At 40.8% G+C, this 18,266-nt stretch overlaps 1 protein-coding gene across 2 annotated transcripts; it reads left to right on the top strand.

Moving 5' to 3' along the window:
• The first annotated feature begins 11,980 nt into the window (after nt 1-11,980).
• On the top strand, nt 11,981-16,693 carry SRSF1 (serine and arginine rich splicing factor 1). Of its 2 annotated transcripts, XR_005010203.1 has the most exons (5): nt 12,022-12,354; nt 12,894-13,081; nt 13,642-13,814; nt 14,030-14,715; nt 15,641-16,693. XR_005010203.1 is itself a non-coding variant. In XM_036755301.1 (4 exons), the coding sequence occupies exons 1-4, from the start codon at nt 12,161-12,163 to the stop codon at nt 14,222-14,224; spliced, it is 750 nt and encodes a 249-aa protein (XP_036611196.1). In that variant the 5' UTR covers nt 11,981-12,160; the 3' UTR covers nt 14,225-16,693. The 2 variants fall into 2 exon arrangements, 1 of the variants encoding a protein (XP_036611196.1); XM_036755301.1 differs by having other exon boundaries at nt 11,981-12,354; nt 14,030-16,693.
• The last annotated feature ends 1,573 nt before the right edge of the window (nt 16,694-18,266 follow it).

Below are 18,266 nucleotides of genomic sequence, written 5' to 3' on the forward strand. Positions count from 1 at the left end.
TTCACTTTATTTTTCTTGTCTTTTTTGGTAACATGGCTAATATGGAAATAGGTTTTTCATGACTTCACATGTATAATGGGTATTATATTGCTTGCCTTCTCTTTGGGGCTAGAGGGAGAAAGAGAATTTGCAACTGAAAATTAAAATATTTAAAAAACAAATAAAACAAAATATTAAATATTACTGTTGTAGAAATTGTTCTCCTGGTTCTCCTCACTGCTTACATCAGTTCATACAAGTCTTCCTAGGTTTCTCTGAAACCATCTCTTTCATCTTTTCTTATAGCGCAATAGTATTCCATCACATTGAAATACTGTAATTTGTTCAGCCATTCCCTAGTTGTTGGGGACCTCTTTAGCTTCTTTGTTGCTATAAAGAGCTGCTAAAAATATCATTGTACATATAGGACCTTTTCTTCCTTCTTTGATCTCTTTGAGGCAGAAGCCTAGTAATAGTATCACTGGATTAAAGGTTATGTACAGTGTAGTAATTTGGGGGCCACAGCCTCAAACTGCTTTCCAGAATGGCTAGACTGACTTACAGCTCCATCAATCAATGTGCCTGTATTCCCTAAGCTCCCCCAACACTTATCATCTTCTCTTTTTGGTCAACTTTGCCAGTCTGATGAGTGTGAAATAGAATCTCAGAGTTGTCTTAATTTGTATTTCTCTAATTATTAATGATTTAGAGCATTTTTTCAATTTAACCACAGTAGTTTGGATTTCTTCTCTTGAGAAATTGTCTATTTATATCCCTTCTCCTATGTTTATTTATTACAAGGGTTTCTTCTGTTTTGTTTTGTTTTGTTTTCAGTTGGGGATGAGGAAAATTTAAGAGGGAGAGGAGTCAGCTATGGTGTTGCCAAAAAAGAAAAAAAGAAACAGGGTCATTAAAGCATTTAAAAGCAAATGCACCAATGCGACGTTATACATGACAGTTATATGAGACTCCATGCCGTCTTGGGGAGGGAGGGGGGAGGGAGGGGAGAAAAACTGGAACTCAAAACTATGTAGAACCGTGTGTGGTAAACTAAAAATAAATAAAGAAATTTATAAAAAAAAAAGCAAATACACAAAAGAGAACAGGAGGAAGTTTAGAAACACAGATGTGCAGGACAACTTTTAAAGTAATGCGTTGTATATACTTTTTAAATGAAAAGCAAATTCTCAGCAATACAATGATGCAAGACAATGCTAAAGGACTTATGATGAAAAGTGCTATCCATCCCCAGAGAAAGAACTGATGGTGTCTGAATACAGATTGAAGCATACTTTTTAAAAAATTTATTTTTCTTGAGGGTTTTTTTTGGGTCTATGTTTTCTTTCACAACGTGACTATTATGGAAATGTTTTGCATGACTACACATGTATAACCTATATTGAATTGCTTGCCTTCTCAATGAAGGTGGCATGGAAAGGAAGGAAGGGGGAGAGAGAATTTGGAACTCAAAGTTTTAAAAAACAAATGTTAAAAATTGTTGTTACATGTAACTGGGGGAAAACAAAATACTTAATTTTTTTTTAAAGAAAAGTGAATTGTAAGTCACAGAGATTCCTTGTTTCTGTTCTGCTTTGTATATGAAAAATATTCTCTTTTGGGGGGTGTTAAGTGCAGAAGTTTAAAACATTAAATTAAAAATAAAAAGCTGCTGGGGTTTAGCCCAAGCAAGGCTCATTGAGTCATCCAGTTGAAATGACCAGGCTGGAGGTGGCCTGAGTCTTGACCAACAGAGTAGGACAGAGACCATCTATAACCGAGCTAAAGGAAGAAAAGGCCTCTCTATTCAGCACTAGAAGGCTAAAGCAGCAGCAGAATACAAGCAAGGGAACCCTAGAGTAAAATAGAGGTGAAATTCAGGAGGACTCTCACCCATCAGGGTTATGTACAGTGTAGTAACCAAGTGCCTGCTGGACAAATTGTTCTGAAGCTCAATGAGTGGAAAAGGGAGATGCTTCTATTTTTTTATTCTGTTCATTTTATTCCTGTCATTAATAAACTTGTTCTTTGTTAAACAGTTTCATAAGCCTCAGGGCTGGCAGGAGAAACAAGCAAGTAGAGAAAAAGGGAAGTGGAGCAATTAAGTCTCAATAATGGTTCCATTGCCTGTTAGGTAAAAACTAGTATAGCCTATGTGTCAAGGACCTTGGCAGGAGTTGTTCCCATCACAGTCCCACAGGACATACTACAGTGCCTTACATTCAGTGGCAACTTAACAAATGTTTGTTGATTAAATGTGCTGCTTCAAAATTGTCCCATGTTCACTCAATGTGAATTACCATCACCCACTACAGCTTTTACTGGATGGCTTTCAATTTGTCATTGGATTGGATTTAATCCCACAGAAAACTAACAGGTTTTATCTTTTTTTTTTTTTTCTAGCCCTAATTTGTGATTTCATCTATCTGGAAAAAATGTGGAAATATCCTTCACTGATGGCATTGCCACTCCTCAGAGTAACTTGCAGTCTTTTTTTAAAATTAATTTATTATCTTTAGTTTTCAAGTAACTTACAGTCTTAAGACAGTTATTTGAAGGCACTGGGATATGAAGTAACTTGTTTAAAATCAGGTAGTATGTGTCAGAGGAAGGACTTAAACCCAGTTCTTTCTGATGACAAAGGCTGGCCTTTTAGCTGCTATAGCATAGTCTCTCTTCTAACAAAGCTTGTATTTTAGAATTTAGATATTTTTGTGTTCTAATAAGCATTTTAAGTTTAAACATCTCCCACTTGGCTTAATTCCTTTGAATGTCTCCAACAGGCCTCTGTCAAACCTGTCTCTTTTCAGCTTCCTTCTGTGTGTAGTCTTCCAAGTGTTATATTCTAAGCACCTTGAAGGCAAAAACTGTCTTTTTCCCCTCCATATGTATCACCAGAACTTAGCACAATGCTTGGCACATAGTAGGCACTTTAATAAATGTTTATTGCCTGACTATAATTGACACATCAAAACATGGGCTTCCTCTTTGCCTCTCTTAAAATTTCAACTAAAATCTCATCTTCTACAGGAAGATTTTCCCACTTCCTCTTAATTCTAGTGCCTTTCCTCTGTTTTTTTTCCTATTTATCCTGTACATAACTTGCTTTATATATATTTATTTGCATGTTGTCTCTCCTATGAGATTGTTAGTTCCTCTAGGGCAGGGACTGTCTTTTGCCTCTTTTTGTGCCTGTAGCATTTAACACAGTGCTTAGCACATAGTAGGTGCTTAATAGGTGTTTATTGATTGATTGGTTTAATTGAAATGAAAGCATCTAGAAAGTTTCTTCTTCTGAATGAAACTTGTCCATAAGAGATTTCAATTTCTTCATAACATAGTCACCTAACTATTTGAAATCAAAGACAAAAGTAAATCTAATTGATAATGTTTCATTCACTCTAAAAAACCTACCTTGCCTTCCTCTGAACAGCAATAAAATCAGAAGATTGTGATTACGTTAAATTACACTGCCATGAATAAATCCAAGCAAATTCTTGATTGTTTTATTGGTCCTGAATGAAAATTTACTGAAATTAAAATTACTCATGTATAAAGTACTTTAATGATCCTTGATGCAATCAACATAAGTTGTACCAGAATGGGAAAATAATTTTAAAAATAGTAAAGGAGAAAGGTTGTGACTTAGGAAAATGATCAGAACAGGAAGAAACAAAGCCTCTTCTAGATGTTTAGGAATTATATGTTGCATGGTTTAGACTTGTTAGTGAATTTAAAATCATATGTTTGGCCTTGTTAAACATATAGCAGGTGTTCAGTACATGTTAATTTAAAGAAATCAATCATTTGACAAATATTTATTAAGCTTTTACTGTGTGCTACACATGTGCTATAGGCAACTAGGTGGCACAGTGGATTGAGCACAGGGCTGGGAATCAGGAAGAATATCCTCATGGGTTCAAATTCAGCCTCAGACACTTACTGGCTGTGTGACCCTGGGCAAGTCACTTAACCCTGTTTGCCTCAGCTTCCTTATCTGTAAAATGAGCTGGAGAAGAAAAAGGCAAACCACTCCAGTATCTTTGCCAAGAAAACCCTAAATGGGGTCATGAAGAGTCTGAAACTACTCAACAACAACATACATATGCTATACATGGACACAGAGAATACAAAGAAAAGGTAAAAAAAATAGCTCCTTCCCTCAAGGAGCTTACAGTCTAGTGGAGAAGACAACATGTATATTAATAGGTACATGAAAGCTACATATAGAGTAGATTGAAGGCAATCTCAAAGGGAGAAGGCCCTTGATAGGCCCCATGGTACAACAGATAAATGGCCAGCCTTGAAGTCAGGAGAATCTGGGTTAATGTTCTGGTTCTGTCATATAGGAGCCATCCTATAACTCACTTGACCTATTGGTGTCCCTAGGTGAATGATTAGCACAGTACCAAAAAACAGTAGGTGTTTAATACATGTTCCTATGAGCTTTGTGTGTATTTCATTTTCATTATTAATCCCTTTTCCTCGTACAGATTCACAATCCAACTTCAGCCCCACCCCCAATCATCTCTTCTCTAATGCTGCACACAGCTGTGCTACCATCCTCAGCTTTCCCCATTCCCTGCTCCTCCTCCCCTTTCACTGGAACCTTGGACTCTGTCCATGATTGCTGGGATCTGTGGAGTGAATCTTCACCTTCTCTTGCCTGGAAGTAGGCCTACACTTCACTTCAAGGCATCTCTATACCATGCTGTCTATCTTTGCTCCTTTACCAGAACCTCAGACCTCCATGTTACTTCCAGGTGATCTGTATACCATTCCCAGCTCTGCTCTGCTTTCCAGCTCCCTTTTATGTACAGTCTTCCTTCCATTCATTAAAATGTAAACTCCTCAAGGGCTTATCATCTATGCCAATGATTCTCAAATCTAACTCTCCTGCCTCAATCTCTCTGCTGACCAATCCTCCATCTCCAATTGCCTCTTAGACATCAAAAGCTGGATGTCCAGTAGACATCTGAAACTCAATATGTCCAAAACATGACTCATTTATCTCTCTTCCTAAACCTTTCCTGCCTGCTACCTTCCCTATTACTGCAGAGGTCAACACATCCTCCCAGTCCCTCAAGCTCACAACCTAGAAGTCATCCTAGTAAAAGAAGTAAAAAAAAAAAAAAAGCCAATGAGGGAGCCAAGCGGAGCCAAGATGGTGGAATAAAGGCAGGGACTCACCTGAGCTCTCCCTCAAACCCCGCTAAATATCTTTTTAAAATGCCTCTAAACAAATTCTAGAGCAGTAGGATCCACAGAAAGACAGAGTGAAACAATTTTCCAGCCCAAGATAACTTGGAAGTTCTGCAGGAAAGGCCTGTTGCATTAGGGTGTGGGAGGAGCGCAGTCTAGTGCAGCCCCAGCCCCAGCAAAGGAACTGGCCTTGGGAGTGACTGAATCAGCAATGGTGGCAGCTGCTTCCAGAGCTCTCAGTCCACAGACAGTAAGGGGGTCAAACAACTAGTCAGAGGGAGATTACAGGGTTCTTTTTGCTAGCACTGAGGCAGGATTCTGTTGCTTTGCCCATACTCCAATTGGGGTAGCAGTCCCAGGGCAAGGAGGAGCGGTAGCATAGCAGAACTTGTAGCCACAGTAGAGGGGGGGACCCTCCTCACAGTTCTAGGACAGAAAAGAGTGCTTGTGGTCGCTTACAGAACAGAGCACAGGCCAGAAAAGTAGCAAACACCTCTACTTAGGTCATACTACCTTGGAAGAACTGGTCCCTAGAAGTATCTCCGAAAACAGCTGCACAAAACCCCTGAAGCTTGGGGTGGTGTGCCCTCCACCCTGCAAGCAGAGCCCTACTTTAACAAAGAGTTTAAAGTCAAATTATAGGAAGGGAAAATGAGCAAACAGCAGAAAAAATTCTGACTGTAGAAAGTTACTATGGTGACAAACAAGGAAGATCAAAACACACTCAGAAGACAATAAAGTCAAAGCTTATATCCAAAGCCTCCAAGAAAAATATGAATTGGTCTCAAGCCATGGAAGAGCCCAAAAAGGATTTTGAAAAACAGGTAAGAGAGGGAGAGGAAAAATTGGGAAGAGAAATGAGAGTGATGCAAGAAAATCATGAAAAATGAGTCAACAGCTTGGTAAAGGATACAAAAAAAAAATAGAGAATAAAATAACACCTTAAAAAACAGACTAGGCCAAATAGTAAAAGAAGTTAAAAAAAAAAGCCAATGAGGGGCCCTAGATGGACCCAAGTTCAAATCTGGTCTCAGACACTTGACACACTTAGTAGTTGTGTGACCTTGGGTAAGTCACTTAACCCCAATTGCCCTGTGTTCCCTCTCCCCACATAAAAAGGCTTGTAAAAAAGCCAATGAGGAAAAGTATACCTTAAAAAGCAGAACTGGCCAAATGGAAAAGGAGGTACAGATTGTGCTCACTGAAGAAAATACTTTCTTAAAAATTAGATTTAAGCAATGGAAGCTAATGACTTTAGAAATCAAGAAACAATTAAAATAAACAAAACCAAAAGAATGAAAAATAGAAGACAATGTGAAATATCTCATTGGAAAAACAACTGACCTGGAAAATAGATCCAGGAGAGATAATTCAAAATTGCTGGACTACTTGTTTTGCTTGACTGCACATGTATAATCTATGTTGAATTCCTTGCCTTCTCATTGGGGGCAGGGCAAGGGAGGAAGGGAGAGAATTTGGAATCCAAAGTTTTAAAAACAAATGTTGAGTTGTTTTTACATGTAACTGGGGAAAAACAAAACACAAGCAAAAAGAAGTCATCCTAGAATTCCTCACTATCTTTAACCCCCCTCCCATCCCCACATAACACCCCCACCCACCCACTTACTCCTATCCCCTACTCGCCAAAGCTTGTCAATTTCACCTTTGCAACATTTCTTAAATATGCCCCCTTTACTCCTCAGACACTACCACTACTCTTGCGAAGGCCCTCATCAGTTGGCACCTGGACTACTGCAACAGTCTTCTGGCGGATCAGCCTCCCTTAAATCTCTCCCCAGCCCATTCATTCTCCATTTAGCAACTAAAGTTAATTGTCTAAAATACAGGTCTGACCATATCATCCCTCTAATCAATATACTCCAGTGGCTCCCTTTCACTTCCAGGATCAAACGCAAAATCCTCTGGTGTTCAAAGCCCTTTATAACCTAGCCCCCTCCTACCCTTCTGGTCTTCTTTTTTTTTTTTTTTTAATCTTCTGGTCTTCTTATACCTTATTGACAAGTACATTTACTCTTCAAAGGATCCAGTGACACAGGTTTCCTAGCTATTTCCAGAACAAGACACTCCATCTCAGCTCCATTCTCTCCGGCTGTCCCTCCATGCCTGGAATGCTCTCCCTCCTCCACGCAGACCACTAATCTTCCTGGCTTCCTTTAAGTTCCTACTAAAATTCCACTTTCTACTGGAAGCCTTCCCCAACCCCTCTTAACTGGAAAGCCTTCCCTGTGTGCATTGTTTCCTAATCATCTTGTAGGTGGCTTGCTTTGCATAGATTGGTCTGCATGTGGTCTCTCCCATTAGATCACAAACTCCTTGAGGGCAGGGTCTATCTTTTGCCTCTTTCTGTATTCTCAGTACTTAGCACTGAGCCTGGCACACAGTAAGCACTTAATAAATGATTTTTAGTTATCAAGTTATCCTCCTATCTCTACTCCCTTTCACAGGAAAATTTATAGACAAAGTTGTCTAACTCATTGCCTCCACTTCCCTCACTCATTTATCACCACCCTTAATTTTGGCTTCTACATTGATCATTCAACTGAAACTTTGCTCTTCAGTTACCAACCATCTCTTAATTGTCCGCTCAAATAACCTTTCATCATTTTTGATTTTTCTGTTTATTAACCCATCCTTTCCTCTTGAACCCTGTTCTGTCTTTGGATTTTCATGGCACTGCTGTATCTCCATTTTCCCCTTAGCTATTAGATTCTTCCTCAGTCTTCTTTGCTTGATCATCATCCATGTCATAGGATTACAGATATAAATGGGGCTGGAAGAGACCTGAGAGGCCATTGATTCTGACCCTTTCATTTTACAGATGAGAAAACTGAGTCTGAGAAACAGAATAAGTAGCATTTACATGGTGGTTTAATATTTGTAAAGCATTTTACAAATACTATATCATGTTTATCCTCACAACAACCCTGGGAGGTAAGTGCTAGTATTATCCCTATTTTTCAGATGAAGAAACTCAGGCACACAGAGGTGAACTGGGTCACAGAGCTAGTAAGCAAGGCCATATTTGATCTCAGGACTTCCACACTTCGGATCCACGGCTCTATCCCCTGTGATACCTAGTTGCCCAAGGTTGAGAAATTTACCCAATGTCACACAGCTAGTAAGTGTCTGGTGGCAAGATCTGAATTCAGGTCTTAGCAATTCCAAATGCAGTTCTCTATCCATTGAGTCAACTGTGGGTATACCTCAATGCTTTGTCCTGGGTCCTCACCTTTTCTCTTGCTATACACTCTCTTGGTTATCTCATTAGCTTCCGCAAGTTTAATTAAGGTAATATCTTTGAAGATAACTCTGGGCCAAGTTTTATTGAGCTCTGGTCTTTCATTCCCAACTGCTTGCCCCACATCTCCAACGTAAACATTGTAGACTTCTCAAATGCAACATGTTTAAAACAAAATCCATCTTTCCCTCCAAACCTACCTGTCTTCCAAACGTCTTCCCTCTTTTTTCAGAATGGACTACCATCTTTCTAGTCACCCAGGTTCCTGACCTCAGTTATCCCTCAAGCTTCACTTCCCTCTCACCTGGAATATTAAAGCAGTTGCCAAATCTTCTTGTCTCCAAAACATCTTTCTCATCAGTCTTTTTTCTTCATTCCCATGGCTGCCATCCCTTGCTTGGGCTACTGCAGTAGCTTCCTAATTGCTATGTCTGTAGCAAATCTCTTAACAGATCCGTGGTCCACAGAGCTGTTCAATTGAGTTTCCTAATGCACGGGTCTGACCATGTCACTCCCACCCCTGCCATAAAAAGGTCCAGTGTCTCCAGGATAAAATACAAACCCCTTTTATTTGTTATTGAAAACGCTTCGTCATCTAGTTCAGGAAGATATGTGGATAGAGCACTGGGCTTAGAATAAGGAAGACTCATCTTTGAATTCAAATCCAGCCTCAGACACTTACCAGCTGTGTGACTCTGGGCAAGTCACTTAGCCCTGTTTGCCTCAGTTTCCTCACCAGTAAAATGAGCTGGAGAAGGAAATGGCAAACCACTCCAGGATCTTTACCAAGAAAACCCCAAATGAGTCTGAAACAACTCAACAACAAAACCATCTAGCTTTAATCAACCTTTCCAGATGTATGACCTCACACAATCTGTGCTCCTGCCGGTCTATGTGCTCTTTCTCATCCGTGATAATCCATTTTCCATCTCTGTGGTTTTGTGCCGGCTCTTCTCTGTGCCTGAAAAGCTCTCCTTCCTCATCTCTACCTCTAAGAATCCCTTGTTGCCTTCAAAGTTCAAGTGCCCCCTTCTGAAGGAGGGTTTTTTGAAGCCGTCATCCCACCCTACTGCTACTTACTGGGGCTTTTCTGAAATTATTTTGTAGTTGTTATACACACACACACACACACACACACACACATATACATATACATATACTGTGTTCACTGATGTGTGTATATGCTTTTTCTCTTTAGTAGAAGCTAAGGTCCTTGACATCAAGAACTGTTTCTTTTTTGTCTTTATATTCCCTTGTTGTTCAGTTGTTTCTGACTCTTTTGTGATGCTATTTACAGATTTTTTGGGGGCAGAGATAATGGTGTGCTTTGCCATTTCCTTCTCCAGCTCATTTTACAGATGAGGAAAGTGAGACTCAGAGGGTTAAGTGACTTGCCCAGGATCACACAGCTAGTAAGTACCTGAGGCCAGATTTGAACTCAGAAAGATGAGTCTTTTTGACTTTAAGACCAGCACTCTATCCGCTGAGCAACCTAGCTGCCTTCCTCATATCTGTAGCATCTAGCAAAGTGCCTGGCACATTTATTAGTGCTCAATAAATGCTTGCATGATTGATGACTTGCCAAAATGCTGTAGGGTGTTTCCTCACTGATGGTTACCTATAGGAATTATGTTATAGAAAAAAAATTCCCTTCCTATATTATTCAGCACATCCCTGACAGGGCAGTAATTTTTCCCATATAGAAATAACTTTAAGGGGAAGGGGTAGCACAGTAATGCTAGTGTCTTCCCTCCAGGTTAACTCCAATTTAAACCACACATATCTAGTTTGTACATAGTTATTTACATGTTGTTCCTGGCTCCACTCACATTAGGTTGTGAACTCCCTGAGGGCAAGGACTATTTTTTACCTTTCTTTGTATCACCTCACCCAGTACTTAACCAGTTGACTTGGGTACTTTGGCTGTTAATTAACCTCTCCATGCTAGTTTCAGCATCTGTAATTAGGGGGTTGGACTAGTCTTGACCCACAGTTTAAGAAGCACTGAAGGGGTCACAAGCAGAAAATGTTTAATAAGTCTTGAAGTAGATAACATCTAAGGCCCTTTCCAAGCATCATATCTTTTGTTCTAAATTTGGGAAGATTTGGAAAGCTACAAAAGGAAGTGCAGTCAACAGAATGGGAAAGATGGCTAGTATTTCATAAATTTAAAGTCACTGTCTAACCCAATTTTACAGATGGAGAAATTTATGCCGTGGGAGGATGGGGAGATAAAGCAACTTCAAGGTCTCTGTTCCAGGACTTATAAGCAAGTTTCCTGAATCTTTGGACTCTCAAAAAATCTAGTTCTCTTTTTGAAAAACCAGCAAATGTACTGAAGACACAGAGATGAAAACTGAACTCTACCTAGTTCCCAATTACACCTATATACTGAAATAGTTTTTTTTTCTTTTTTTGTACAGCTTATTTTTTATCTCTTAATTATGTTTTCTAGTCACAGGAGACTTGTCATGAATATAAAAAAATGGCAATGTGTTGTCAAACTAAAGATTATGTGATATCGACACATTTTTCATTAGAAAGTCCTGTTACATACTTAACACCTAAAGTCATATGAAAATCATTTTTTACTCCCCTCCCCCCAATTATTTAAGATCTTTTTACTGAGGATCTTTGCTAGTAAATCTATCTACCTGAGTTTCTTTTTTCTAAATGACTTGTAAAAATAACTTTTTTTTTTTTTTTACATTTTGAGCTCCAAATTCTCTTCCTCTTTTCCCTCCTCTAAGGCAAGCGTTACACACATATGCAATCGCACAGATGTTCTTTTTTTTCTTGATTTAGTTCACAGCGAATAGGGGAAAAAAAGTCGACCAGCATTCTGCCCTCAAGAAGCTTATGTTCACCATCCCTTTACACACTACCTAATCAAGCTATTTGCTCACGTGGGTGGGCAAAGCATTTCAGGGCCTGGTGGGCTCGTTCGAGGCCTGTCGCTGCGTAATGACGTCAACGCGAAGTACGCAGAGACCGCAGCAAAACCCCCTTACTAGCTAGGGAACTACCACGCGGCCCCCATTAAGGGCCCCGCGCACACACCTATGCGCGCGCAGCCTCACCGCCTCCGCCTCCAGACAGCAGCGCCGACTTTAGAAGCTCCAATCCCCGCCCGCCCCCCTACCCCGGCAGCTTTATTCAGCTCTAGTCCCCGCCCCTCGGCGTTTTCCCGCCAAGGGCCGTTACGGCCGCGAGGAATTGTGGGCCGGATCAGCCGCTGCCGGCCCTATTTCAGCCCTCTCCGAGGCGCCAAACTTCCCAGAAGACGCGGCCTCCTAAGTCCTAAGAAGGACTACTTGGCCCAGCGAAAAGTAGTAGCCCCCCCCTACTAAAGACAACTCCTCTCAGTGTTTGCATACAGCCACTGGGTTTTGTCACGCGGAAGTTCGACGACTCGATATATCATACCGGCGCGAGGCTTTTTTTAAGTTCTTCTGTCGCCGCGGAGGGTGACACCGGACGCGTGTGCGCAACGAACCCTATAGAGAGGCCCGTTACGTTCCTGCGCGTGCGCAGCGTGGCCGCGAGTCCGCCTTGTCGCCCCTCCCCCGTATCCGTGCGCGGAGCAAGCAGATAAGGGCGCCATTTTGGAGCAACCGCGGGAGACGTGGTGTCGCTTGCAGGTTTCCTCCGCTGTGTGTTTGGCGGGTGGGGGAGGGAACTCCAGCTCTCCAGTCCGCGCCTTTCTTCGTCGTCGCTACCGCCATGTCGGGAGGAGGAGTGATCCGGGGCCCGGCTGGGAACAATGATTGCCGCATCTACGTGGGCAACCTACCCCCGGACATCCGCACCAAGGACATAGAGGACGTGTTCTACAAGTACGGTGCCATCCGCGACATAGATCTCAAGAACCGCCGCGGAGGGCCCCCCTTCGCCTTTGTGGAGTTCGAGGACCCGCGGTGAGGAGGAGACCCGGGACGGAGCTGGCTGGGGAGGGGAGATGGAGAGCGCAGGCCGGCCCTGCAGACGGTGAAGAGGGGGAGCCGGGGCCTGCGCTGAGGAAACAAACGCATGGGTCCAGACAGACTGAGGGGAGCAGTCGGAAAGCCCTGGGGACAGCGAGGAGCGCCTGCCTACTCTTGGTCGTGGCCGGCCTCCCTGTGCCCCCCAGGTGGGGCCACGTGGACGCCGATGGGGGAGCCCTGCAGCCCTAGGGCGGGAAGCAGAGACCACAACGGGGGGAACACTCGTGGGGCACCTCGAAGGGACGCGCCCGCGCGCGGCGTGCCCGGGTGGGGGAGGGGCCGCCGTCGCGGCCGGTCTTTTTATGCCGAGCCTGTGGGTTGCTTCTCCCGAAGCCCTCCTCCGAAACTCCCCCTTCGCGAATTTTATGCGCATGTGCGAAGCCCAGGCCGCGGATTCTTCCCCGGTTACTCGGTCTTGGACTCCCCGGAATTTGCTCATGTCTCGTGTGTGCTCTTTATTTTCTCTGATTCAGGGACGCGGAAGATGCCGTGTACGGGCGTGACGGTTATGATTACGATGGATATCGGCTCCGTGTGGAGTTTCCCCGAAGTGGCCGGGGTACTGGCCGAGGGGGTGGCGGCGGCGGTGGTGGCGGTGGAGCCCCTCGAGGCCGCTATGGCCCCCCGTCCAGGCGATCTGAATACAGAGTGGTCGTATCTGGTGAGTTTTTATTTTCCTTTGCAGGCTAAAGGGAAGAGGAGGAAAAATAGCACCATAAACTGTTTATTCAGGGCTATGTTAATTTTGGTAATTTCTCGCATGTATTTTCGTTGGTGGATTAATTTAGCTCCTAAATTATGCAGTGTCTCCAGATCAAGAAAAGCTAGATTCATGAGCCCTGATTGACACACGTTGGCTTTGTTAGCCTAGTTAAGTTGTTTCTCGGTGCCCAAGCAACTTTTTTAAGGCTCTGAGTTGCCGAAAGTGCTAACCATCGTTGCTAGAGGAGTCTCTAAATAGGGAGCATCTTATACCATCAAATGAAGTCTTAGTACTCAACCCTAAGTTAGTAGTGAGGTATTTTGTCTGAAATAGTCTTCATTAGTACGGTGTGATATGAACATACTGAAGATTTTGCAAATAACCTGGTATTTTTTACTCCAAGTGTACACTTGTGTTCCTGTTGGTGCTTATGCTTAAATAGATGCTTTCTAAATAGAGGGTTTAAAAGAAAAAAGCTGCAATATGTAGTATTAACAATTTTAATTATTTTGATTCAGGGCTGCCTCCAAGTGGAAGTTGGCAGGATTTAAAGGATCACATGCGTGAAGCAGGTGATGTATGTTATGCTGATGTTTACCGAGATGGAACTGGTGTCGTGGAGTTTGTTCGGAAGGAAGATATGACCTACGCAGTTCGAAAACTGGATAACACTAAGTTTAGATCTCATGAGGTAGGTTATACACTTTTTTTTTGGGCCTGAGTTGGATACAAGGGGCTTAACAATAGGACTTGAAAGGTAAGGACCCAGGCAAAAAATGTTCTGTGCTTTTTATGAATCAAGACAAATAACATTCCTGGTTCTGTCTGATATTTTATGGCACTGTATTCAGTCAGAATGCCTTGAAGACATAGATCTTTCAATCGAAAGTTCTGTCTATTCAATAGGGAGAAACTGCCTACATCCGTGTTAAAGTTGATGGGCCAAGAAGTCCAAGTTACGGAAGATCTCGATCTCGAAGCCGTAGTCGTAGCAGAAGCCGTAGTCGAAGCAACAGCAGGAGTCGAAGTTATTCCCCAAGAAGAAGCAGAGGATCTCCACGCTACTCCCCCCGTCATAGTAGATCTCGTTCTCGCACATAAAGATCATTGGTGACACTTTTTGTAGAACCCCATGTTGTATACAGTTTTCCTTTACTCAGTACAATCTTTCATTTTTTAATTCAAACTGTTTTATTCAAAATGGGCTGGTGTTGAATTGCATTCTTGTGTAATATCCCTTTGCTCCTAACATCAACATTCCCCACATGTCTTTGGTAAATTGTATTTTAAGTGATGTTGTAGGCAGGATTGTTTAAATTTAATTACCCATGCTCTTCAGACTGTGATATTGCTGTGTAAATGTCTGTGTTCCTATGGTGTGTATGAACTGGGATGTTGGGAATGTTTGGTTATCTTGTCTTATCTGGGGGAATTCTTATGTTTTATCTTGCCTTTTCATGTGTCTTTCTGTAGACATATCTGAAGAGATGGATTAAGAATGCTTTGGATTAAGGATTGTGGAGCACATTTCAATCATTTTAGGATTGTCAAAAGGAGGATTGAGGAGGATCAGATCAATAATGGAGGCAATGGTATGACTCCAAGTGCTCTTGTCACAGATGAAATTGGCAGTATTGACCTTATACTAGAAGGCAGTGGTTAAAACTTGAGTATTTACATCTACCATAAGACATTTGCAATGTTTTATATTGTAGTTACCTTAAGCTGCAATTGCTCTGCTCCTTAAAACCTTGGCAATTGTGGCAAAGATTACATTGCCCATTTATAGCAATTTAGACTCATTTTGCTCCCCCCTTTTTGTTTTTTTGTTTTAGTAGGGACTAATGTGGGAAGGACCGACTATAATTTGTCACTATGCTTAGTTACAACTGTTAATGTAACCTGCTGTTGGTGTACATGTGGGTACAGGGTATCTTAATTCCAAACAGATAGAGTATAATATCAATACTGCTAAACTGCATGTCCTCTGTGTGACTGATATAGCGTTGCTATTTCATTTTTAAGCATCGAAATGAAAGCAAAATATAGAACTCCGAAATGTTGGTGTAGATAACCTAGTTGGGAATATCTTAAGTCTCACCTCACCCTTCCCCAGATATGTTTTAAAACAGAATTTATTTTAATTTACAGATTAAATTGCAGATGGGAGCACTAGCTTTAGTTTAGAACTAGGTGGGTAGCTATAGCAGTAAACTTTTTCAACTACATAACTTTTTGCAACCACAAAACCTGTAATACACTGTACAGTAACAAATGTTGGCATTATCAGTTGACCTGTAAATATACAATGCTTCTTCCAATTAGTCTCTATGATAATTAAGTTTCTAAAATTTATCTGAACTTCACCATTCAAAAGCTTGTTTTGGGGAATTGATAGTTATTGATGTACATCTATTAAATTGATGACAGACATAACTCATCATTCCCCAGAAACCTTTTTTTGATTACAGTATCTAACATTTTGCCTCCTCTTTTTTGGTTTTGCTGGTTATAAAGGTTTGGATTGGAGAGGGCTCACTGGATCCCAATCCTTGGAGCTGGATCATTGGATTCAAATCATAATGTGGATAGGATAGGGAGGATGAATTACAAGGATTCATGGAGCGGGATCAGATTACCAGGAACATAGGAGTGGATTCCTGCCCCAACCAAACCGCATACGTGTGGATTTTTTTTATTCAACTTAATTGGCTATTCCAAAGATTTTTTTTCCTATTTTTGACGATTGGAGCCCTTAAGATGCACGATGGAATTGTGTTTTGCATTTTTTGGTAAAAGGAGCAAAGCAAGGACCTGGAGAGGTACGCTGGAGCAATCTCCTTGGAAGGATTCAGCACGAGTAGATGGTAAACATATAAAGGGGAAAAGGGGGGGTTTGTTTAAAGTAAAATAGTAAATCAGTAAGTCACTTCTCTAAATTTAAAAAAAAAAAAAACAAATTCGGAGTTGAAGAATAAGTAGGTTTCCAATTGGCTATTGCCATTTTTCTTTGAAAAATAAAACATTTTTTAAAAAACTATGCATGGTTGTCCTTTTTCATCTTGATGTGAGACAGCAGTTTTTTTAGTAAACTGGTGAGAAGTCTAATTTCTTAATATTAAATTGACCCCAGATATCATGGGTTTCATTATTTTTTCTTCCCAATTCTGCGGCTAGCATTTGCTGTGCCTACTTTAGTAACATTGAAAGGGCTATAGAAGCCTACCAAATGGTGGAAAATTATAGGATATGACTAATGAGAAGCCCTAGTGAGATAATCTCATATTGCTTTTAAAGTGACAATTAAGTAGATTAAGGTAATGTGGAATTGAATGGTGATTGTAAATTGAACTAAAACATTTGTTTACCTGAGACTTGCAGGCATAAGAGTTTACTGTGAGGCTGCTATATAAAATGTTTATTTCATCATATTATCTACCCTGGTGTTTTAAAATATCACTAAGTATTGGTTCATTTGAAAAATCAAAGAGTTGAAAATAAAAGGCTGAAATTTGTTGAAAGTTGTACTTTTCTTAAATTAAACTGATCAGCCTTGGCACACGGTTTTGACATTGGCTACCAGCTTATTTTTTTGGTAAGATCATTAGAACTGTTCTTGAACTTTACCTAGTTATTTCTGGCAAATTCCAGCATCTGTTAATATCTGTTAATAGTCATAGCTAAAAGCCATAGAGGTAGCCTGGAGGGCCTTGGAATTAGGAAGACCTGGGTTCAAGACCTACTGTTAAAATTACATTTAGCTCCATGTCCCAGGCAATTCTCAAAGACTTGGTACATAAAATTTACTATCTTCCCCCATCCTCCCTCCAGTATTGTTTTAAATGTGTTGACTAGTTCAGTTTTCACTTAGGGGGTTCAATCTCAAATCCCAGTGGTACCTATCAAATTTCTTTATTCCTTTTATTATGACTTTAGAATCAAAGGTTTATTACTACAATGAATAATAGTTATCAATAACCTAACAATCATTTGAAATGAACTCTTAAAATAAATGGCTAGAAATAGGCTTTAAAGGAGTCAATCATAACCTGCCTGAGATCGAACAAGTAGTGGCGGAGCCAAGGTTCCATCCCAATCTGGCTCCAAATCTTTGGCTTTTACTGTTGTGCCACCATGCTGCTTTCTGCTAAGTTTGAAACAATTTATCTGAGAGGAAATTGTTCAAGTACAGTGTACAATTGAACAGGGATTGGTTAGCACTAGTAACTTCTTACCAAGCTGAACAGAAGTAGAAAGCATTATTAAGTTACTATTTGGAGAAAATGGTGGAAATTTATGTAAGCAGCCACACAAGCATTGGTTTGCTTTTACTGACAATGTAAACAAAGAATCCTCTCTGAATCCTTCTGATACCATAAAAGGTTGAGGTCAGTTCAAGGCAAACACTTGAGGTGAAACTTAAGTGTTGAGTAGTTACATGTGATCAGAGCAGTCAGATCTTGAAAGCTAAACAAAAATTCAAGGTGCTCAATTTTGCCTGTTTTTGGAAGTGGGAATGTAGGGTGGAATACAAGGAATTCAATGAAAACACTTATATCAAACTAGATTAATAAAAGCTTGTTATTCTTGGCCTCTGAAGGAATTGTACCTGGGTTGTTGGGGGGAGGCTATAATTGGTCCCAACATTTCTAACCTAGGAGAAATTTCTTTTAAGAAGCATTTTATTTTTCACATCTGATTGAGAGCAGCCCACCCTGTTACAGCCCATCTGGAAATTTAAAAGGTAAGAAGTTTAATTTGATTATGGTCCAGATTTTGTTTTGTACTTGCACATATGGTTAATTCCAAATGAATTAGTTAAGTTCATGCTTTATCCATATTAAGAGAGAAGTTATATTAGAGGCCATAGTTTTGGTTGGTATACTGAAGAGGCATATCCCTTCAGTGTGTTCCATATTCTTTTCATTCCTGTTGATAATATTCATTTCTGATGCTTAATATTTTGTGTGAGCATTGAGTGCTTGTGACATTTGGCATATACTTTGCCTGCCTGAGTTAATGTTGCAACTGGCACCAATTGTAAAGTTCTTCCTGTGGGGGAGAGAGCTCAGTTTTATTACATCAGTTTGAAAATGCAATGTCTCATACTTTTATTTTGCCATTTTTACTGTCAAGTTTTTAC

The sequence above is a fragment of the Trichosurus vulpecula genome, chromosome 4 (assembly GCF_011100635.1).
Source record: "Trichosurus vulpecula isolate mTriVul1 chromosome 4, mTriVul1.pri, whole genome shotgun sequence".
Taxonomy (NCBI): Eukaryota; Metazoa; Chordata; class Mammalia; order Diprotodontia; family Phalangeridae; genus Trichosurus; species Trichosurus vulpecula.

What these genes read in the sequence shown, in the direction of transcription:
- SRSF1 (XM_036755301.1), top strand. Translation starts at nt 12,161, where the DNA reads ATGTCGGGAGGAGGAGTGATCCGGGGCCCGGCTGGGAACAATGATTGC. An exon ending in ATACAGAGTGGTCGTATCTG is followed by an intron (nt 13,082 to 13,641) that starts GTGAGTTTTTAT and finishes ATTTTGATTCAG; the next exon opens with GGCTGCCTCCAAGTGGAAGT. An exon ending in CTAAGTTTAGATCTCATGAG is followed by an intron (nt 13,815 to 14,029) that starts GTAGGTTATACA and finishes TCTATTCAATAG; the next exon opens with GGAGAAACTGCCTACATCCG.